General features: G+C 38.2%; 1 protein-coding gene across 4 annotated transcripts in view; it reads right to left on the bottom strand.

The window, feature by feature from the left end:
- Nucleotides 1-25347, bottom strand: part of shf (Src homology 2 domain containing F) — a 115635-nt gene that overhangs the window by 64961 nt on the left and 25327 nt on the right. For all 4 annotated transcript variants that reach the window (XM_078795860.1, XM_058088446.2, XM_058088447.2 and 1 more), the window contains exon 2: nt 20748-20880. In XM_078795860.1, coding sequence (XP_078651986.1) covers nt 20748-20880 — 133 coding nt within the window. The remainder of the gene's footprint in view (nt 1-20747; nt 20881-25347) is intronic.

Consider the following 25347-nt stretch of genomic DNA (forward strand, 5'->3'; position numbering starts at 1 on the left):
GCTTATTTTGACCACTGTTCATATTAGGTAAAAAGCATCAATAAAGTGCATTTGATGACGATGACGTTGCTGCCTAAACGGGCTGCGGTCAAAGTCAAGTCATGTGTGGAACCATTTAAAACATCATTATGTATAAATATCATTATAAATGATGACCTATTATGTAGTATATGCCTCCGACATACACAATTCATACATTGATCAATGTTTATAAACGGAGTGGCATTCCCCAGCCTGGCTATGTTAGCGCAGAGAGTGGGTATGTTCAGGTACAGGATTTATTTTATATGCGACTCAAATTATTATACAATTTTCCCACATACGTATAAGCTGCAGGGTGTATTTAATTTGTGACAAGATTTAGCTCTGAACCTCTTGCTATGATGTTTTTGTGAGTGTTTAACAAGGCAGTTAGTGACATTTAGAGGATTATTATAATACAAATTCGACTAAATTGGGATAAAGACTTAACTGTGACAAAACATCAAAAAATTATTTTTCATAATACAGCAAATATAACCCAAAGTTGCTTTATTGATGATGCAATACTCCGTTCACTTTACTCCACCGTCTGAGCTGTTCACTTTCATCTTTTTCTCCCCCACACCCGCCCCGCATGCTGCCACCTATCCCTCCTCGTCCCCATCCCATTTTGTCCCTGCCGGTGGTATCGCGCTGGTAATGAAGAGACTCGGTTCCCTGTGAGCTGCCGGCCTTACCTAATGAGGGTCTCTCAGCCACAACACGGCATATCGAATTAACAGACTGCGTCATCCTATTACAACCAGAAACCACCCGCCAGCCAGACGCCCCCCCCCCCCCCTCCTGTCACAGTAGGGCCAGTGCCTCACCTCAACGCACCAGCAATCCCATTCCGTGATTGATGACTGATAAGATGTGACAGAAGCAAAGACAGTAAAGCTGGAGGCGGAGAGGGAGGAAAACAGCCATGAGAACAAGCTGGGAGGGTGTGGGGGGGGGGACAAAATTAAAGATGTCCATACTTTTTTTCTGCAATGAGTAATTATCCTCTTGATGGAATAAGTAATGAAGGGAAAAGGTCACACAGAGCTGCTATCAAGAGGCTTATATTCACTGCTAAACATGTAGAATATGCATAAGAATATGCATGCAAATAATTCAAGCTATCACATTCCAAAATATTACATTGATTACACTATCTGAATATGATTTAAGTTTCACAGGATTTGCCAAAGTCTTGTGAAATTTGCTCGACGGCGATGGACACGGAAGGTATTTGCTCAATTTTGCTAGCTAAGGATAAAACCAAACACATAGTCTCACAAATACAACAGATACTTATATACGCACTGACACAAAAAAGAGGACTAACGTGACATCTGACAGTTAAGGTGGAAACATCGAGTACGGATATGACAGCTTGCGTTGCAACAAAGAAAATGACGCCTTGATGCCCCTGCAAAGGAAAGATGTCTTGATGCCACAACCGAAAGCGGTTCAAGCAACGTCAGTGGCGAAAGCTGATTGGTCCAGGACTCCAGCCTCAAGTGTATAAAACAGGGGTGGGCAAACTACGGCCCGGGGGCCACATCCGGCCCGCCAAGTGTTTGAATACGGCCCGCCCAATCTTTCCAAAGTACTTCATTTAAACTCAACATACAACCTGGCATCATGGCCTGAGCCAACCTTTTGATGGTTTTATCAATTTCGTTTTTGACATGGTCTATTGTTTACAAAGTGCTCCTGAAAAAAGGGACACAAGCACATAATAATAATTATTATTATTATTAGTAGTAGTATTAGATTATTAGATTATTATAATTATTATTAGAACTATTATGATTATTATAATTGTTATATTAATGCTAATTATTATATTAATTATATATAATATTGTTATATTTGCATATTTTACATAATAATTATATAATAATAATTATTTTAATTTTATTGTAATTATTATAATATTTTATTATTTTTTAAATATTTAAATCTAAATATAAAATAATAAATAATAATAGCAGATTGCATGACAATTTTACAGATACAATAATACCAGGTGGACTGTTACGTGTAAAATATATAGTCTGCCCCCCCCCCCCCCCCCCGTAAATTTTGTCATATCAATGCGGCCCGCGAGTCAAAAAGTTTGCCCACTCCTGGTATAAAAGGCCGGGCAGGGAAAGGAAGGGTGCGTTTTTGCACCTGCGCTGTAATAAGACCCGCTTACTTGTAGGAATACAGGAACTGCAGATAAGCCCGGACATCTGTATTAGGTATTGTTGTCAGGAATAAATAATCTGGTTCTCATTCTATAATTTAGTTCTTTAAGATTCCCTTATCCTCTATTCCAAACCCACTTACAACACCGAATTGGGAATTGTGCCACTTTGAATGAACACAACATTGCTTGGATGTAGTTATACGGAGGAATGTATAACGCAATCATGCGCCTGTCTAATTGGTTCTTGAGCGTCGAGAAGACGCACTCGACTTGCTCTGATAAGGTTGTAATCTCGCGTCTTTTACGACGTCGGTTTACTGTTCTAATTAATTTGTTGCCTTAAGTTCATTCGACTTGGAGTCCAATTTACATTCGGCTAATACAACAATCAATTACCGAGAACCGGTTTAGACATGTATACAGGCACAGAAAAAGGAAAAGGGTAAATGTTTAAATCAGGCAATAATAATGGCTGGATTGCACTAGGAGGAGAGATTATGGCGTGTGCCTTTTGCCAGCGAAGGTCCTCCTTGGGTAAATGTCACAAATAAATTGGCTCCCAGAGAGGGCAACAAGAGAGAGGAAAAAGCAGGGGTTACCTTATATAAGACAACAAAGCTCCTATAAACAGCTTAGTGCATAGTCTATCGCAGTGAAAACAGCAATCCCAGACTGCTGCCTCCGGGGTGGAATGATGGAAAGCGAGCGGCGAGGCAAACATGCAGACGTACACAGGAGAAAGAAAGGAAAGTATATCTAATGTGACCCTGAGAGGAAAAATGGCAAGTGAGGATTGGGTGAATACAAGTGGAAGAAATGATAAGAGTAGAGGAAATGTTAGCAAAATGCTGGAGAGGCTGACTGTAGAATGAAGAGAATAGACAGAACAGCAAGCAATAGAATGACGGGGAAAAAAATGGCTTCATTAACCTCCATGTCAACAGGTTTTCTTGTTTTGGTTACATTACTCAATGCTGCAGTACCGCTTCAAAAGCACACTACTCACCCACGCGCTTCACAAAATCACATCAATTATATGTGATTATATCAATACAATATTATTGCACAATAATAATAACATAACCATAGTAATAATCATCAAAACAACAACAACATGAGCTACTGTTGCAGCCGTAGCCTAGCAAAAACTCAACTCCGAACCCTCAATGCGACTTCCTGTCCACACGTCCATAACACATTTATTGCAACACACACAAGTACAAGTTTTATTTATGTCTTATTTTGTCTGATTATAGCTATTATATTAGGTAATATGGGTGCAAAGGTTACTATAGGGGTGCTATTTTATGTCTTGAGGGTTCTAATAATATACAAACTTCTTTACAACTTCCTGTCCTGTTCCTACTCACACAGGTACAAGTTTTATTTATGTCTTATTTTGTCTGATTATAGCTACTATATTAGGTAATATGAGTGTAAAGATGACTGTAGGGGTGTTATTTTATGTCTTGAGGGTTCTAATAATGTACAAACTTTTTTTACAACTTCCTGTCCACACGCCCATAACACATTTATTGCAACACTCACACAAGCACAAGTTTTATTTATGTCTTAAATGTTTTATTTTGTCTGATTATAGCTACTATATTGGGTAATATGAGTGTAAAGGTGACTATAGGGGTGCTATTTTATGTCTTGAGGGTTCTAATAATATACAAACCTGTTTACAACTTCCTGTCCACATGTCCTCAACACAATTATTGCAACACTCACACAAGTACAAGTTTTATTTATGTCTTATTTTGTCTGATTATAGCTACTATATTGGGTAATATGAGTGTAAAGGTGACTATAGGGGTGCTATTTTCTGTCTTGAGGGTTCTAATAATATACAAACTTCCTTACAACTTCCTGTCCTGTTCCTACTCACACAGGTACAAGTTTTATTTATGTCTTATTTTGTTTGACTATAGCTACTATATTAGGTAATATGAGTGTAAAGGTGACTGTAGGGGTGTTATTTTATGTCTTGAGGGTTCTAATAATGTACAAACTTTTTTTACAACTTCCTGTCCACACGCCCATAACACATTTATTGCAACACTCACACAAGCACAAGTTTTATTTATGTCTTAAATGTCTTATTTTGTCTGATTATAGCTACTATATTGGGTAATATGAGTGTAAAGGTGACTATAGGGGTGCTATTTTATGTCTTGAGGGTTCTAATAATATACAAACCTGTTTACAACTTCCTGTCCACACGTCCTCAACACAATTATTGCAACACTCACACAAGTACAAGTTTTATTTATGTCTTATTTTGTCTGATTATAGCTACTATATTGGGTAATATGAGTGTAAAGGTGACTATAGGGGTGCTATTTTCTGTCTTGAGGGTTCTAATAATATACAAACTTCTTTACAACTTCCTGTCCTGTTCCTACTCACACAGGTACAAGTTTTATTTATGTCTTATTTTGTCTGATTATAGCTACTATATTAGGTAATATGAGTGTAAAGGTGACTGTAGGGGTGTTATTTTATGTCTTGAGGGTTCTAATAATGTACAAACTTTTTTTACAACTTCCTGTCCACACATACATAACACATTTATTGCAACACACAAGTACAAGTTTTATTTATGTCTTAAATGTCTTATTTTGTCTGATTATAGCTACTATATTGGGTAATATGAGTGTAAACGTGACTATAGGGGTGCTATTTTATGTCTTGAGGGTTCTAATAATATACAAACCTCTTTACAACTTCCTGTCCACACGTCCTCAACACAATTATTGCAACACTCACACAAGTACAAGTTTTATTTATGTCTTATTTTGTCTGATTATAGCTACTATATTGGGTAATATGAGTGTAAAGGTGACTATAGGGGTGCTACTTTCTGTCTTGAGGGTTCTAATAATATACAAACTTCTTTATAACTTCCTGTCCTGTTCCTACTCACACAGGTACAAGTTTTATTTATGTCTTATTTTGTCTGATTATAGCTACTATATTAGGTAATATGAGTGTAAAGGTGACTGTAGGGGTGTTATTTTATGTCTTGAGGGTTCTAATAATGTACAAACTTTTTTTACAACTTCCTGTCCACACATACATAACACATTTATTGCAACACTCACACAAGTACAAGTTTTATTTATGTCTTAAATGTCTTATTTTGTCTGATTAAAGCTACTATATTGGGTAATATGAGTGTAAAGGTGACTATAGGGGTGCTATTTTCTGTCTTGAGGGTTCTAATAATATACAAACTTCTTTACAACTTCCTGTCCTGTTCCTACTCACACAGGTACAAGTTTTATTTATGTCTTATTTTGTCTGATTATAGCTACTATATTAGGTAATATGAGTGTAAAGGTGACTGTAGGGGTGTTATTTTATGTCTTGAGGGTTCTAATAATGTACAAACTTTTTTTACAACTTCCTGTCCACACATACATAACACATTTATTGCAACACACAAGTACAAGTTTTATTTATGTCTTAAATGTCTTATTTTGTCTGATTATAGCTACTATATTGGGTAATATGAGTGTAAACGTGACTATAGGGGTGCTATTTTATGTCTTGAGGGTTCTAATAATATACAAACCTCTTTACAACTTCCTGTCCACACGTCCTCAACACAATTATTGCAACACTCACACAAGTACAAGTTTTATTTATGTCTTATTTTGTCTGATTATAGCTACTATATTGGGTAATATGAGTGTAAAGGTGACTATAGGGGTGCTATTTTATGTCTTGAGGGTTCTAATAATATACAAACTTCCTTACAACTTCCTGTCCTGTTCCTACTCACACAGGTACAAGTTTTATTTATGTCTTATTTTGTTTGACTATAGCTACTATATTAGGTAATATGAGTGTAAAGGTGACTGTAGGGGTGTTATTTTATGTCTTGAGGGTTCTAATAATGTACAAACTTTTTTTACAACTTCCTGTCCACACATACATAACACATTTATTGCAACACTCACACAAGTACAAGTTTTATTTATGTCTTATTTTGTCTGATTATAGCTATTATATTAGGTAATATGGGTGCAAAGGTTACTATAGGGGTGCTATTTTATGTCTGGAGGGTTCTAATAATATACAAACTTCTTTACAACTTCCTGTCCTGTTCCTACTCACACAGGTACAAGTTTTATTTATGTCTTATTTTGTCTGATTATAGCTATTATATTAGGTAATATGGGTGCAAAGGTTACTATAGGGGTGCTATTTTATGTCTTGAGGGTTCTAATAATATACAAACTTCCTTACAACTTCCTGTCCTGTTCCTACTCACACAGGTACAAGTTTTATTTATGTCTTATTTTGTCTGATTATAGCTACTATATTAGGTAATATGAGTGTAAAGGTGACTGTAGGGGTGTTATTTTATGTCTTGAGGGTTCTAATAATGTACAAACTTTTTTTACAACTTCCTGTCCACACGCCCATAACACATTTATTGCAACACTCACACAAGCACAAGTTTTATTTATGTCTTAAATGTCTTATTTTGTCTGATTATAGCTACTATATTGGGTAATATGAGTGTAAACGTGACTATAGGGGTGCTATTTTATGTCTTGAGGGTTCTAATAATATACAAACCTCTTTACAACTTCCTGTCCACACGTCCTCAACACATTTATTTCAACACTCACACAAGTACAAGTTTTATTTATGTCTTATTTTGTCTGATTATAGCTACTATATTGGGTAATATGAGTGTAAAGGTGACTATAGGGGTGCTATTTTCTGTCTTGAGGGTTCTAATAATATACAAACTTCTTTACAACTTCCTGTCCTGTTCCTACTCACACAGGTACAAGTTTTATTTATGTCTTATTTTGTCTGATTATAGCTACTATATTAGGTAATATGAGTGTAAAGGTGACTGTAGGGGTGTTATTTTATGTCTTGAGGGTTCTAATAATGTACAAACTTTTTTTACAACTTCCTGTCCACACATACATAACACATTTATTGCAACACTCACACAAGTACAAGTTTTATTTATGTCTTAAATGTCTAATTTTGTCTGATTAAAGCTACTATATTGGGTAATATGAGTGTAAAGGTGACTATAGGGGTGTTATTTTATGTCTTGAGGGTTCTAATAATGTACAAACTTCTTTACAACTTCCTGTCCACATGCCCATAACACATTTAATGCAACACTCACACAAGTACAAGTTTTATTTATGTCTTAAATGTCTAATTTTGTCTGGTTATAGCTACTTTATTGGGTAATATGAGTGTAAAGGTGACTATAGGGGTGTTATTTTATGTGTTGAAGGTTCTAATAATGTACAAACCTGTCAGTAAACCTTGTTACAATCCGTGATCAAATGTGGAGTGTTGAGTGTATAGGGGTGTTATTTTATGTCTTGAGGGTTCTAATAATGTACAAACTTCTTTACAACTTCCTGTCCACATGCCCATAACACATTTAATGCAACACTCACACAAGTACAAGTTTTATTTATGTCTTAAATGTCTAATTTTGTCTGATTAAAGCTACTATATTGGGTAATATGAGTGTAAAGGTGACTATAGGGGTGCTATTTTATGTCTTGAGGGTTCTAATAATGTACAAACCTGTCAGTGAACTTGAAGCTGTATGGATAGAGCTGCGACGATGAATCACTTAATCAAGTCGACTACTATACAACCCAATCGCTGAACACAAACACACAAACACAAATAAACACAACAGCACTGTTCTAGCAGCAAGACGAGGAAGAAACTTGCAATCTGGCCAGCACGTTCCTCCTCCCGTGTTAGCCTGTGCCAAGCCAAGGATGGATAGAATGACCACTCTCCATGCCTTACAGCCCACAAAAGGGGGGAGGGGGGGTGAGATTGGGTAGCCACTTTGGCACAGGTCACGGTGGTTAGAGTCATTCATTTTACAAGGCAAGATTAATGATACCATTATTCCACGTCTGGATTCGCGAGGATTCATTTAGCTACGACATACCCTCGCCACGCAGATAGGACGTTTACACAGCTGTTGTGCTCAAACATACATGCATTCCTGCAGGTCATTGGATATGTCAAGTATCCATTTACCCTCAAGTGCCCACAAGTCGGAGCTTGTGTCTTGCTTACAGGCTGGTACTTGACGGAGGTTATTGTTACCAGCAGAAAAAAAAAAAAGAGAAAAAGAGAGAGGACACACTTATTATCAGTGTAAGACACAGATGGCTGCCACTAATGGCATTGGAAGCCAATGTGTGGAACTCTGCTTACACTACAGTTAAGAGAGGGCTTTGGATCTGTTGGCAGTGTTGTGATACTCGTCAAAGATCCTCTATATTGACAGGAGCATTCTGCTCACACTCGTCGACTATATACTTTAAGTCAGAAGGACTTTAAAAAAAAAAACGTTTTTTTGTTGTTTTTTTTAAAGAAAACAACAACAACAACAACAAAAAGATCCTTTATATTGACAGGAGCATTATGCTCACACTCGTCATGATGTACTGTACGTCAGAAGGACTTTAAAGAAACCATTTTTTGTTGTTTTTTTTAAAGAAAAAAAAATGAAAGAAAAGGTAGTCAAAGATCCTTGTTTATGACAACAGACGCGCTCTACTGTTTTAAGAATCTACTGCAAAAACGCAAGTCAAAGATCCTCTATATAGACAGTAGCATTCTGCTCACACTTGTCAACGATATACTGTAAAAAAAACAAAAAAAAACAAAAAAAAACGATATACTGTAAATCAGAAGGACTTTTTTTTTTTAAAAAACGTTTTTTTGTTGTTTTTTTTAAGAAAAAAAATGAAAAAGGTAGCCAAAGATCCTTGTTTATGACGACAAGTGCACTCTACTTTTTTAAGAATCTACTGCAAAAACGCAAGTCAAAGATCCTCTATATAGACAGTAGCATTCTGCTCACACTCATCAACGATATACTGTTAAAAAAAAACAAAGAAAAAAACAACAACAAAAAAAAGATCCTCTATATTGGCAGGAGCATTCTGTTCACACTTGTCGACGATATACTGTAAGTCAAAAGGACTTTAAAGAAACCATTTTTTTTGTTGTTTTTTTTAAAGAAAAAAACTAAAAAAAAAGGTAGCCAAAGATCCTTGTTTATGACGACAAGTGCACTCGACTGTTTCAAGAATCTACTGCAAAAACGCAAGTCAAAGATCCTCTATATAGACAGTAGCATTCTGCTCATACTCGTCAACGATATACTTTAAGTCAGAAGGACTTAAAAAAAAAACGTTTTTTTGTTGTTTTTTTAAGAAAAAAAAATGGAAAAAAAGGTAGCCAAAGATCCTTGTTTATGACAAGTGCACTCTACTGTTTTAAGAATCTACTGCAAAAACACAAGTCAAAGATCCTCTATATAGACAGGAGCATTCTGCTCACATTCGTCAACGATATACTGTAAAAAAAAAAAAAAAGGAAAAAAAAGATGTTTTTTTTTAAAGAAAAAAACAACAACAAAAAGATCCTCTATATTGACAGAAGCATTCTGCTCACACTTGTCGACGATATACTCTAAGTCAAAAGGACTTTAAAGAAACCATTTTTTTTTGTTTTTTTAAAGAAAAAAACTAAAAAAAAGGTAGCCAAAGATCCTTGTTTATGACGACAAGTGCACTGGACTGTTTCAAGAATCTACTGCAAAAACGCAAGTCAAAGATCCTCTATATAGACAGTAGCATTCTGCTCATACTCGTCAACGATATACTGTAAGTCAGAAGGACTTAAAAAAAAAACGTTTTTTTGTTGTTTTTTTAAGAAAAAAAAATGGAAAAAAAGGTAGCCAAAGATCCTTGTTTATGACAAGTGCACTCTACTGTTTTAAGTCACTTGTGATACAAGTCAAAGATCCTCTATATAGACAGGAGCATTCTGCTCACATTCGTCAACGATATACTGTAAAAAAAAAAAAAAGGAAAAAAAGATGTTTTTTTTTTAAAGAAAAAAACAACAACAACAACAAAAAGATCCTCTATATTGACAGAAGCATTCTGCTCACACTTGTCGACGATATACTGTAAGTCAAAAGGACTTTCAAGAAACCATTTTTTTGTTTTTTTAAAGAAAAAAACTAAAAAAAAGGTAGCCAAAGATCCTTGTTTATGACGACAAGTGCACTGGACTGTTTCAAGAATCTACTGCAAAAACGCAAGTCAAAGATCCTCTATATAGACAGTAGCATTCTGCTCATACTCGTCAACGATATACTGTAAGTCAGAAGGACTTAAAAAAAAAACTTTTTTTTGTTGTTTTTTTAAGAAAAAAAAATGGTAAAAAAGGTAGCCAAAGATCCTTGTTTATGACAAGTGCACTCTACTGTTTTAAGAATCTACTGCAAAAACACAAGTCAAAGATCCTCTATATAGACAGGAGCATTCTGCTCACATTCGTCAACGATATACGGTAAAAAAAAAAAAAAAAAGGAAAAAAAAAAAGATGTTTTTTTTTTAAAGAAAAAAACAACAACAAAAAGATCCTCTATATTGACAGAAGCATTCTGCTCACACTTGTCGACGATATACTGTAAGTCTAAAGGACTTTAAAGAAACCATTTTTTTGTTGTTGTCTTTTTAAAGAAAAAAAATGAAAAAAAAGGTTGTCAAAGATCCTTGTTTATGACGACAGGCGCGCTCTACTGTTTTAAGAATCTACCGCAAAATGGCAAGTGAAAGATCCTCTATATAGACAGGAGCATTCTGCTCACACTCGTCAACGATATACTGTAAGTCAGAAGGACTTTTAAAAACAAAAATGTCTTTTTGTTATTTTTTTTTTTTAAAAACCTGAAAAAAAGGTAGCCAAAGATCCTTGTTTATGACGACAAGTGCACTCTACTGTTTTAAGAATCTACTGCAAAAACCCAAGACAAAGATCCTCTATATAGACAGTAGCATTCTGCTCACACTCGTCAACGATATACTGTAAAAAAAAAAACAAAAAAAACAAAAAAAAACGATATACTGTAAGTCAGAAGGACTTTTAAGAAACCGTTTTTTGTTGTTGTTTTTTTTAAAGAAAAAAGATGATTTAAAAAAAGGTAGCCAAAGATCCTTGTTTATGACGACAGGCGCGCTCTACTGTTTTAAGAATCTACCGCAAAAATGCAAAAACATGCTAGGTTAATTGGCGACTCCAAATTGTCCATAGGTATGAATGTGAGTGTGAATGGTTGTTTGTCTATATGTGTCCTGTGATTGGGTGGTGACCAGTCCAGGGTGTACCCCGCCTCTCACCCGAATGCTCCAGCACCCCTCACCACCCTCTCGATGTGAAAGGTCTGCTGTTTTTAAAAACCTACTGCAAAAATGCTAGTTATTTATGCATGCTTTAAGAATAATAATTAGTATCAGGTTGAAAAATACCCACAAATCCTCATTCCAAAAACTTACAATACAACACTAATAAAACAAAATATATACTGAGACTAGAAGAACAAACTGTGCGACATCAAAAACAGAAGGACAATGTTAATTATTTACTTACTTACTAGCTAAGGCAGTTTATAACAATTTAATGAGCTTTGGATCATCTATGAATATGATGCTCAGATGGCTATTTAGTAATACATTATAATTACTATTATAGACAACCACAAAAACCCAAAACAAAACCCAGCGATGCTGAAACAACTCCCGAAAGTGCTACTGTTAGTACATGCCTCTGGATATTGCTCAAGTTACACCTCGGAGACATCACAAACGAGGGGAGTTAGAGGCCACAAAAAAATAAAAAATACGCCGCCACCTGTGTACCCTCCATCGCCTCAGGTGAGCTTTCACTCGTACAAGGAGTTGGAAAGCCGTCAGCACATCGTGTATTCATTATTTGCTCCAAAATCTCTGCTGTTTCCGCAGCTGCCGTAATACAAATGGCTTCCTGCTGTCTGCCTCTGCTGCCAATTTCTGTTCACCATCGGCGAGGATGTTTGTGGTTGGTTTCTGTCAGCTGGATGTGGCGCTTCAAACCACCTGGTGTAGTTTCGGAAAAACTTCACATTCCTGAGCTGCTGATATTCCTGCTATTGGAGGCTTAGTGGAACACTTGTGAGTAATTGAAAGAACTATAAGTCCATTACTAACAATGACTCCACATGATGCTCCACATCATCTGGAGTGTTCCAGCACCAGAGGACGTTTCCCAGCAGATGACACACTAGAACCTTCACAATGAGTCAACCAGGGGCGGAAAACTTGAAAGTGTTTTATCCTGGATGATGACTCCCTTATCTTCCGAAAATGACTTCAAAAATGGTCATAAATAAAGTATGGCAAAACCTACTTTAACACATCCAGGAGTGCACTTTTGTATTTAGGAATCTGATGTAAATGTCTTGAGAAAGATCCTTTATATGACAGGAGCGCTCTAAAAAAAACGCTAGTCAGCAAGTCTCTAAATTACATGTTGTTTGTAAGCATTAACTGCAAATATGCTAATCAAAGATGTTCTATAAGTCCGGAGCATACCTCTGGATGTAACGATCTACAGGAAGTAGTAGTAATGTTGATATAATAAAGACAGCTGGGATAGGCACCAGCACCCCCATGACCCTTGTGAGGATAAGCGGTAGAAAATGAATGAATGAATGAATGTTATGCTTGAAATGTACCTTTTCATTTTTAGTTGGGAACTGATATTTTCCTGAAACCTACCAATGTTCTGATTACTAAAGAACAGAAAAATACTTTTTTTTCTTTCATCGCAAAAAGCAAAATAATTGTTTCAAAGTGAAAGTTATGCAAGCTGCACGGCGGACAAGTGGTTAGCGTGCAGACCTCACAGCTAGGAGACCCGAGTTCAATCCCACCCTAGGCCATCTCTGTGTGGATGCGTGGGTTTTCTCCGGGTACTCCGGTTTCCTCCCACATTCCAAAAACATGCTAGGTTAATTGGCGACTCCAAATTGTCCATAGGTATGAATGTGAGTGTGAATGGTTGTTTGTCTATATGTGCCCTGTGATTGGCTGACGACCAGTCCAGGGTGTATCCCGCCTCTCGCCTGAAGACAGCTGGGATAGGCTCCAGCACCCCCGTGACCCTTGTGAGGATGATAAGCGGTAGAAAATGAATGAATGAAAGTTATGCTTGAAATGTATTTTTAATTTTTAGTTGGGAACTGATATTTTCCTGAAACCTACCAATGTTCTACTGCTGATTACTAAAGAATGGAAAAATACTTTATTTCTTTGTTCATATAGCCATAGAACACAATATTCTATGTGCCTTGAAAAATCAGACAAAAGCATGTAAAATGGACGGTACTGACGGAGACAGCTGGGATAGGCTCTAGCACCCACCGCAACCCTTGTGAGGATAAGCAGTAGAAAATGAATGAATGAATGAAAGTTATGCTTGAAATGTATCTTTTAATTTTTAGTTGGGAACTGATATTTTCCTGAAACCTACCAACATTCTACTGCTGATAACTAAAAAATGGAAAAATACTGTTTTTTCTTTGTTTATATAGCCATAGAACACAATATTCTATGTGCCTTGAAAAATCAGACGGTACTGACGGAGGCAGCTGGGATAGGCTCTAGCACCCCCCGAAAACCCTTGCGAGGATAAGCGGTAGAAAATGAATTAATGCATGAATGAAAGTTATGCTTGAAATTTATCTTTTCATTTTTAGTTGGGAACTGATATTTTCCTGAAACCTACCAATGTTCTACTGCTATTACTAAATAATGGAAAAATACTTTTTTTCTTTGTTTATATAGCCATAGAACACAATATTCTATGTGCCTTGAAAGATCAGACAAAAGCATGTAAAATGGACGGAACTGACCGGGACAGCTGGGAGGATAAGCGGTACAAAATGAATGAATAAATGAATGAAAGTTACACTTGAAATGTATCTTTTCATTTTTAGTTGGGAACTGATATTTTCCTGAAACCTACCAATGTTCTGATTACTAAAGAACGGAAAAAAAAAATTTCTTTGTTTATATAGCCATAGAACACAATATTCTATGTGCCTTGAAAAATCAGACAAAAGCATGTAAAATGGACGGTACTGACGGAGTTGTTTTTTGAAACATGGATGGGATTGAATGAGTTAAATATCTCCTATACGTCAGGAGCACTCTGCTGCTTTCTACTGTAACAACACTAACCAAAATCCTCTATACAGGTATGTCACAAGATCTCTGCTGTCTGTAAGGACCTCGTACAAAAACCCCAATCTCTAATGGACAGGAGCATTCCGCTGTTTATCGTGGTTTGTTGCACAAATGCTACCCCAAATATCAAAAGCCAAAGCTATTCTGTATAAAATAAACATCATCGTCAAAGATCGTCTATATGAAAGAAGCGCTTTGCTGTAACGTTACTCCCAAGGTTTGAACTGAACACGCAGTCCACTCTGATACCATTAACAGGCCTAACTGAATGGTCCGGCCTTACAGTCAAGAAAGAGCCAATATTGACATAGCAGGTAGTAAAGTGACCGCCGGCTGAAATATTTCACGCTGCAGGTGCTACTTTCTTCTGACACCCTCCCTTGCAAAAACCTCATACATGCATTGACAAACTACAACTGGGGGAGAGCTCATTCATTCATTCATTCATTTATGCAAGCTGTTTGCACAACAGGCCTCTGCTCCACTGTGGGAAAACTCACACATTTTTTTGGCTGTGCTTGCCTGACTGACTAACCGGGTATGAAGGGCGTGAGTGTGTGTGTGTGTTCATTGAGAAATGCCTTGACGCACACTCACTGCCCCGCACATACTAGCTCCGCCCCTTGTACTTGTCAGTGTAACAAGTCTCGACAGCTTCAACAATGTCTGACGGAACAGAGTACATAGAAGCAAAATAAGGCAACAAGGTATATAAACACAATACGCACCACTTCCTGCTTCCATGTTTAATTTTATTCCTGTATTAAATCACTTACAAATAAAGGACCTAATTGTTCAAAGACGCTTTTGTGTAATTCAAACGGCAACGAAACATAACCTCTGTGGGAGGCAACCGACAAGCCAAAAATGGCGTGTCTTCCGGCAGCTCCACCTGTGGTTATTTAGCTGCTGAGCTATTCCAGGAATGAACCCTGCTGACAGCTGAAGGTGTGTTTGTGTGTCACCGTAAAGGCAACAGTGTGTACTTGCATGCCGAAAAAGACTGAAATAATGACTGAGGTTATGCGGGGAATGTGCCATGGGCTTAGTACATGTGAAAAAGTATAAATGTAGTAGACGACCACAATGTAACTGCTACGTTTGTATACAGTGAGTGCATCCGTCACTTATTTTTCATCTTTGATGGGACAATACTCAATATATAATTTGGAGTACTCAAGTGTGTACAGATGGACGGTATCTATATCGGCTGATATCTGTAAATACTAAAACTATAAATATCATTTGATTTCAGACTTCCAAATACAAATGTTTTATAATTTCCAAAGTCATCCATGAAAGCAGACTCATAACGTTTGTGTTTTAGCCTCTTTTCTGAAATATTGCAGACCAAACTACTAACGGTTTGTACTGTTTGGAGTACTGTTTTTAGGTTCATATTTATTTGGTCTGTCTCGGGCCTAACCCATAATCAACTGTTAATCAAAACAAGTTAGAAAACCATTACTTCCCCCTGGCCATCAGACTGCTCAGTGCCAAATAAGCCTCTAACTGCCCACACGCCAAACTTTAAATTCATTCATTCATTTTCTACCGCTTTTTCCTCACGAGGGTCACGGGGGGTGCTGGAGCCTATCCCAGCTGTCTTCGGGCGAGAGGCGGGGTACACCCTGGACTGGTGGCCAGCCAATCACAGGGCACATATAGACAAACAACCATTCACACTCACATTCATACCTATGGACAATTTGGAGTCGCCAATTGGAATGTGGGAGGAAACCGGACTACCCGGAGAAAACCCACGCATTCACAGGGAGAACATGTAAGCTCTACACAGAATTGAACTTGGGTCTCCTAGCTGGGAGGCCTGCGCGCTAACCAACCGTCCGCCGTGCAGCAAAAGAGAATTCAACCACTGTACAATAAAACTAAAATAAAGTAAAACTTTAGCCTATCCTCGCTGTCTTCGGGCGAGAGGCAGGGTACACCCTGGACTGGTCGCCAGCCAATCACAGGGCACATATAGACAAACAACCATTCACACTCACATTCATACCTATGGACAATTTGGAGTCACCAATTAACCTAGCATGTTTTTTGGAATGTGGGAGGAAACCGGAATACCCGGAGAAAACCCACGCATGCACGGGGAGAACATGCAAACTCCACACAGAGATGGCCAAGGGTGGAATTGAACCCTGGTCTACTAGCTGTGAGGTCTGCGTGCTAACCACTAGACCGCCGTGCCGGCCAAAACTTTAAATGATTGTTATTTATTCTACATTATTTAAATTATTTGTACAAATTACTGTTTACGCTGTACATTGTTCATATTTGATATTATCTATTTATTTTCCATATTATTATTTATTATTTATTATTATATGGTTGGCAATTTCACTGCTGTGTTATTGTGCAATGACAATAAAGAAAGTCTAGTCTTGCTACGAATGCTACGTCGTATCCATTGGTTTCCCCTCATAAATACAATTAAACATATAAAGACACACAACTTTATTTCACACTGAACCAAAGCATCAGCTGACAGTGAGACGCAACGTCTGACATGAGAGGCACCGCGCGAACAACCATTTGTACACAGCAGCAAATGTACAGACAGACTGTGAGGGTGTGGATGCCTTCGTGTTTACTTCAGGTGCTGCAGTAAATTGCGGAACAGCAGCTCAGGAGGAGGCAAGGCTGGCTTTTCGAGGGTTAAGGAAGTCATGACATGCCCCTCCAGCGGGGCCCATAAATCAGCCCCACTCAGGCTTCGCCGAAAGATAACTCCCGAGAGAGGCAACATTGTGGAATGTGCAACAGTCAAGGTGCATGCCAACACGGCAGCAGGAGTGCCAGTGGCGCATCTCTCGCCGCCGGCCTTGAATGCCTCACCGCCCTGTTTGGAGACTATGTTTGTGTATTTAGAGTTGTGTAATGAAGGAGTCATAATAATTTCATGTAAATATGCCGACAAAACCTTTTGATTTCTTTTAAAGACAAGTCAATCACACGCTCTTCAATAAATTAACAAGTCGAGTGGGTGGTGCTGGAGCCTATCCCACTTGGACCCTGGACTTGTTGCCAGCCAATCACAGGGCACATATAGACAAACAACCATTCACACTCACATTCATTCCTATGGACAATTTGGAGTCGCCAATTAACCTAGCATGTTTTTGGAATGCGGGAGGAAACCGGAGTATCCAGAGAAAACCTATATATATATATATATATATATATATAAATATATATATATATATATATATATATATATATATAAATATATATATATAAAAACAATATATAAACAAAGAAAAAAAGTATTTTTCCATTCTTTAGCAATCAGCAGTAGAACGTTGGTAGGTTTCAGGAAAATATTAGTTCCCAACTAAAAATTCCAAAAAAATTTGGAAAAAAAAAAATTCATTTTCTACCGCTTATCATCCTCGCAAGGGTCACAGGGGGTGCTGGAGCCTATCCCAGCTGTCTTCAGGCGAGAGGCGCGGTACACTCTGGACTTGTTGCCAGCCAATCACAGGGCACATATAGACAAACAACCATTCACACTCACATTCATTCCTATGGACAATTTGGAGTCGCCAATTAACCTAGCATGTTTTTGGAATGCGGGAGGAAACCGGAGTACCCGGAGAAAACCTATATATATATATATATATATATATATATATATATATATATATATATATATATAAACAAAGAAAAAAAGTATTTTTCCATTCTTTAGCAGTCAGCAGTAGAACGTTGGTAGATTTCAGGAAAATATTAGTTCCCAACTAAAAATTCAAAAAAAATTTTGAAAAAAAAAAAAAAAAATCATTTTCTACCGCTTATCATCCTCACAAGGGTCACAGGGGGTGCTGGAGCCTATCCCAGCTGTCTTCAGGCGAGAGGCGCGGTACACTCTGGACTTGTTGCCAGCCAATCACAGGGCACATATAGACAAACAACCATTCACACTCACATTCATACCTATGGACAATTTGGAGTCGCCAATTAACCCAGCATGTTTTTGGAATGTGGGAGGAAACCGGAGTAGGTTCGTATTCATCTTTTTAAGGAAAACGTTTTTGACAACTATAAATCCGTGGGTACGTTGACGTTAACCTCGCGGATGAAACTACCAATGTTGGTGCATTTTTTTAACTGTATCGTATATTTTTCTGTTTTTAATAAATACGTTTTTTTTGGGGTTTTTTTTTGAAAACCTGATGCGGCCCAGCCTTGCCCAGACCCTAGCTCCAGTGGCCCCCAGGTAAATTGAGTTTGAGACCCCTGAACTAGAGTAAACATGAAATACATACTACATGTGTGTGGATATAGCAAAAAAAAAAAATGTGTGATGCCACACAAACTCTGTTGCTCTCTGACATATCTTCTTTACAGCAGCTCGGAGTAGGGCGATAAATCTTAGTTTTTTTTGGCGGAGGCAGCGACTGGGCCAGGGTCAAACTAGTAAGACAGATGAAAACAAGAGATTCTCTGGAGGCCTTCTGAGAGGAAAATTGCAAAGCAGCCACAGGGACACTAATGTCCGGCTTTTGTGGGCATGAGGCAAGCTGTATATCTGTGTTTTTTTTTTTTTTTTGAGGTGGGGGATTATGTAGAGGAAGCCGAACTGCGCAACAGTGACACTTTTCCTGGAAAACAGCTACCATGTTTTAGCATCATTTTCATAATATCGTCCAAACGAGTGCATATTTGCTGCCCTTTGTCACCGCTCGCCGCAGGATGAATGTGCACTGTGACAAAGCATTGTGGAAAATGTGGTGCAGTTAGCTGTTAGTACACAGCTACTGTGGTCTCAGGAGACAAGAAAATGTCTTCCAGGAAATCCCAGCCTGTGGATGCATACTTCAGAAAAAAAAAAAAAAAAAAAGCCTTTTCAAGAAGTCACTCTTATTGACCTTCTCGCTCAAGTTTTTTTTTTGGCTGCAAATCGTTTTGAGGTGGATATAATATCATTCCTGGCAAGTCAGTGCCTTTGAAAATGTTTCCAAATCCTTGATGACACACATTTTGTTTCCACTCTGCTGCACCTGTCATGTTAAAGCAGCACTGGGCCATCAGAGGGATTCCCAGCTTGGGAGCGTGTGGGGAAGAAAAGACTTACTGCAGGAAAAACTACACCATATGTACCATCGAGTCACAGTTTGTCATAAAAAAAAACAAGTTGCTTGATGAAGAAAACTTTCTATATCTTCTAGAACACGGGTCTCAAACACGCGGCCCGCGGGCCAAATGTGGCCCGCAGGACACTAGTTTGAGGCCCCCGCCTTGATATGAAAGTTTAATGTTAGTGCGGCCCGTGCAAGTTTGATATTGATGCTGTATGGTATCATGTACCCAGAAAAAAATTATTACGTTTGATTAATGTTCATGTTAAAGGTTAAATAACTGTTAATAGTTATCCTCCCTATCCGTGTGGAAGTGGTACATTTTTGGCTATTTAAGTTTAAAGGAAATAACTTGAAGGCTACCGTTTAGGTCGCGAGCTCTCTAGTTTGCGAGTTAGCATGTGTCTCAAGACCCTGCAGTTGCGCAATATGTTGTAAATAAAAAGAGTATAAATGTGACTATAGTCGTGTTTTGTCATGTCTACAGGGCTCTAATAATGCTTTGTTCATTTTAAATCTGAAAAAAATAATTTGTCTACCCACCAACTATATGTGGTTTCTTAAGTTTTTATTACTTGCCGTTTAATTATTATTATTATATTTATTTATTACTGATTGACTTTTTTTATTCTTGATTTGTTTATTTATTTTTCATCTTATTTTTGTGTAGAAAAATAAAAATTAAGATATTTGAGAACAATGTTTTATCAAAGCTTTTCTTGTAGAAAATCATAACAAAAGCAAAGTTTATTCATTTTTCTGTTTTTAATAAATGCATTTTTTGTTGGTTTTTTTTTTGGAAAACTTGATGCGGCCCAGCCTCGCCCAGACCCTAGCTCCAGTGGCCCCCCAAGTAAATTGAGTTTGAGACCCCTGTTTTAGAATCTGCACCTATTTCCGAAATGGTCTGTTTTTATTTATTCCGTCCACGGTTCGCCTCCAGCCACTCCCACTCCACTGTAACAATTGCTTGTCCAGCTTGTACCCGGGCATGCCCACATAAGGAAGTCTGGCTCACTGTGACATCACAGTCAAGTCAAAAAAAAATTCTCAGAAACAAAGCATTCAAAGCCATCCCAAACTCACTTCCAAATGTGAAAACCTCATAATCTGAATCTTTGGCATCTTTTAACACGAGAATACAAAACCGTAACAACATTTAGAGGTCAATGCAGATCGATGTATGATGTTGATCTAGCAACTCTGTACACCATGAAAATCCCAATGAAAATGTGTACCCATAATAGTCTGGCCTAACCTGTTTGAATGTAGTGTGATGGATATTTGGACATTTTGCACCAACAAAAAAGGGACAAAAATACATCATCCATCTACCTGCCATCATCTTCTGGGCCTCATACGGTTCCATGTAGCCATCGTTCTCCGTCGTTACTTTCTCCGTGGTGGTCTGCATTCCGCCGGCCTGCTCAGCGTCAAAAGGGTCGGCGTAGTCTTCCAAGATAATGAGCTGCAGGGAACGCGTGACAAGGAAAAAAAAAAAAAAAAAAAGTGAATTCACAGGGAAGGGAAATTCATTTTTCTGCTCTGTTAAACACGACAATGCCAGAAGGTGCCGGGAGAGTCACAATGACAGATAAGGTGTCCCCCGGACAGCGCCGAGTGATATCTGCAGAGGCAGACCAAGGCAAAAGATGAAGTCATACATACATCGGGCAACCACGGTTTCTCAGTTTTGGGTTTCCAGCACGCTCTCTGCATCTGCTGGCCTGGCCTAATTATAAGACAGTGACAAGCCTACTTTTCAAAAGTGGCTGGACTTTCTTAGGACAAACAATTTGGCAGATTTATACCCAACGGGCGGCCAGCCAGGACTAATTGCAGCCTTGCTCTTTTATGCGGTGCATTTTGTACAAGTAGGCGGCAATTAGGTGGACATCCTGAGACCCAGGAATACAACCCAAAAACTTCAGGGAACAGAGTGTACGTCTATAGTGCCTTCAGGGGTGTATTTGCATCCTTGAAATATTTGCTTTTTCCACCAGGATGGAGCATTTTAATGTAAATAGGAGGCTTATCCTTTTAAAAGGAACTCAAGTTCCACTGGAGCCATCTGTCCTCTTGGACATTAGATCTAATAGAGGTGTGAGCGGAGGAGTCTGCTGTTAGAAAATCTTCTCTGTTGAATACGTACGGTGGCACACTTTAACATGAATGAATTAATGAATGAAAGTTATGCTTGAAATGTATCTTTTCACTTTTAGTTAGGAACTGATATTTTCCTGAAACTTACCAATGTTCTACTGCTGATTACTAAAGAATGGAAAAATACTTTTTTTCTTTGTTCATATAGCCATAGAACATTGGTAGGTTTCAGGAAAATATCAGTTCCCAACTAAAAATGGGATAGGCTCTAGCAGCCCCCGCGACCCTTGTGAGGATAAGCGGTAGAAAATGAATGAATGAATGAATGAATGAAAGTTATGCTTGAAATGTATCTTTTCATTTTTAGTTGGGAACTGATATTTTCCTGAAACATAAATGTTCTACTGCTCATTACTAAAGAATGGAAAAATACTTTTTTTCTTTGTTCATATAGCCATAGAACATTGGTAGGTTTCAGGAAAATATCAGTTCCCAACTAAAAATGAAAAGATACATTTCAAGCATAACTTTCATTCATTCATTCATTCATTTTCTACCGCTTATCCTCGCTTAAAAAATACTTTTTTTCTTCGTTTATATAGCCATAGAACACAATATTCTATGTGCCTTGAATTGCAGCCTTGCTCTTTTATGCGGTGCATTTTGTACAAGTAGGCGGCAATTAGGTGGACATCCTGAGACCCAGGAATACAACCTTCAGGGAACAGAGTGTACGTCTATAGTGCCTTCAGGGGTGTATTTGCATCCTTGAAATATTTGCTTTTTCCACCAGGATGGAGCATTTTAATGTAAATAGGAGGCTTATCCTTTTAAAAGGAACTCAAGTTCCACTGGAGCCATCTGTCCTCTTGGATATTAGATCTAATAGAGGTGTGAGCAGAGGAGTCTGCTGTTAGAAAATCTTCTCTGTTGAATACGTACGGTGGCACACTTTAACAAACTGTGAAAAAAACGTCAATAGTTCAGACAACAAATTTGGAGCAAATTAACATTTCATAGAAAACATTAACCAATCTCAAATATCAAGACTTTACCAAAACCCATACAAATTATATTCACAAACTGCAAAGCGAATGTACCAAAGCCCACATTGACAAGAATGGAGGTCAATATGCATATCATGTCTAACCATTAGCTCTGAAAATGTGATTGTGCATGGTGTGTTGACTAATCAATCAAACAGCTGTGAACAAACCGTTACACCCCTGCTGTTGACACTTGGGACTATTTCAACCAGTCAGAGGTCAATGAATGTCCTCCATTTACGTTACGTTAATCAAGTAGTTGCCCCCAAGCTACACCATGCATCGATTAGCTGCAAATTATTTATTTTACATTATAAACAACCTCACAGCTAGGAGACCAGGGTTCAAGTCCACCCTCGGCCATCTCTGTGTGGAGTTTGCATGTTCTCCTCGGGCATGCGTGGGTTTTCTCCGGGTACTCCGGTTTCCTCCCACATTCCAAAAACATGCTAGGTTAATTAGCGACTCCAAATTGTCCATAGGTATAAATGTGAGTGTGAATGGTTGTTTGTCTATATGTGCCCTGTGATTGGCTGGCCACCAGTCCAGGGTGTACTCCGCCTCTTGCCCGAAGACAGCTGGGATAGGCTCCAGCACCTCCGCGACCCTCGTGAGGATAAGCGGTAGAAAATGAATGAATTAATTGATGATTTGGTTGAGCTGGTTTCATAATTATACCTCTTCGGTGTTAAGTTGGTGTGTGATGAGTTTAGTGTTCTTTGTAAGAATGAATGTGAGTGTGAATGGTTGTTTGTCTATATGTGCCCTGTGATTGGCTGGCGACCAGTCCTGGGTGTACCCTGCTTCTTGCCCGAAGACAGCTGGGATAGGCTCCAGCCTAAATGAATGAATGAATGAATAATCAAGTAGTTGCCTCCAAGCTACACCATGCATCGATTAGCTGCAAATTATTTATTGTACATTATAAACAACCTCACAGCTAGGAGACCAGGGTTCAATTCCACCCTTGGCCATCTCTGTGTGGAGTTTGCATGTTCTCTTCGTGGGTTTCCTCCGGGTACTCCGGTTTCCTCCCACATTCCAAAAACATGCTAGGTTAATTAGCGACTCTAAATTGTCCATAGGTATGAATGTGAGTGTGAATGGTTGTTTGTCTATATGTGCCCTGTGATTGGCTGGCCACCAGTTCAGGGTCCCTCGTGTCTGAAGACAGCTGGGATAGGCTCCAGCACCCCCGCGACCCTCGTGAGGAAAAAGCAGAAAAAAATGAATGAATGAATGAACATTATAAACACAAGACTGGAGTTCCTTTCAGTGTCAGTTCTGCATGGCGTTCCACAATGTGTCAATGCTCGGGCTTATTTTAGAGTGAAAACTAAATGTGACAGAAAAAGCTGCAGGGCTGAAATGCACGCTGCAGGCTACACAGCTGTCTGACACCATTTACAGCACCAATCAATCGCATCAACCACTGAAAAAAACCCTGCCTTATGACATCGCCACTGATGCCCACTCATTAGGACGTGACTCCAACTCCTGACCTTAACCGTCGTCAAAGTCTTAACAGCTTAAATCATGTCAACGCTTGTAAAACAGGAGAAAGGCATTAATATATTGCTCCAATCAGCCAAATGCTTATACATCAACCTGAGGGTTGCATGTAACTGTGCACGCCTGGCACCACGCTTGATGAGTCATCACTGGCACCAGGAAATAATTTAGCCTAAATACAAACAAACACATCACTCATCTCGTGGAGGTGAAAGAAGGTCCTTGTATGCTAAGACAATAATCAGGCATAGTCTTTGCCATTGGCAGAAACACACACACACACACACACCCTTATCCTGCCTCAAGGAAGCAAACATAATGTACTGATATAACATTGGGATTTCACACCAGCTGGGAAAGTACCAACATTTTAGAGCTGAATGGCACACCAGTATCAGATCTACTGCTATGTGTTACAATAAGTAATAAATAAATATTTGAGAAACTAATACACAATTAATTCAATCCTATATCACCGCCGGTCCAAACGACAGGGTTCTTATCAATGAATTAGGTTCTTAACCACGGGTCTCAAACATGCGGCCCGCGGGCCAAATGTGGCCCGCAGGACACTAGTTTGAGGCCCCCGCCTTGATATGAAAGTTTAATGATATGGGTGCTGTATGGTATCATGTAAAAATGATTACGTTTGATTAATGTTCATGTTAAAGGTTAAATAACTGTTAATAGTTATCCTCCCTATCCGTGTGGAAGTGGTAAGTTTTTGGCTATTTAAGTTTAAAAGGAAATAACTTGAAGGCTACGCGAGCTCTCTAGTTTGCGAGTTAGCATGTGTCTCAAGACCCTGCAGTTGCGCAATATGTTGTAAATAAAGAGTATAAATGTGACTATAGTCGTGTTTTGTCATGTCTACAGGGCTCTAATAATGCTTTGTTCATTTTAATCTGAAAAAATAATTTGTCTATCCACCAACTATATGTGGTTTCTTGAGTTTTTATTATTTTGCCGTTTTATTATTATATTTATTTATTTATTTATTACTGATTGATTGATTTATTTTCTTTATTCTTGATTGATTTATTTATTTTTCATCTTATTTTGTGTAGAAAACAAAAAAGTAAGATATTTGAGAACAGTGGAATGTTTTATCAGAGCTTTTCTTAGTTTTTTAAAAAATTTTTGTTTTTAATAAATGCGTTTTTTTTGGAAAACTGATGCGGCCCAGTCTCACCTAGACCCGAGCTCCAGTGGCCCCCAAGTAAATTGAGTTTGAGACCCCTGTTCTTACCTGATTGAAATTATACCACTGTGAA

The sequence above is a fragment of the Doryrhamphus excisus genome, linkage group LG13 (assembly GCF_037039965.1).
Source record: "Doryrhamphus excisus strain RoL-2023G ecotype Guam linkage group LG13, RoL_Dexc_Guam_v1.1, whole genome shotgun sequence".
Taxonomy (NCBI): domain Eukaryota; kingdom Metazoa; phylum Chordata; class Actinopteri; order Syngnathiformes; family Syngnathidae; genus Doryrhamphus; species Doryrhamphus excisus.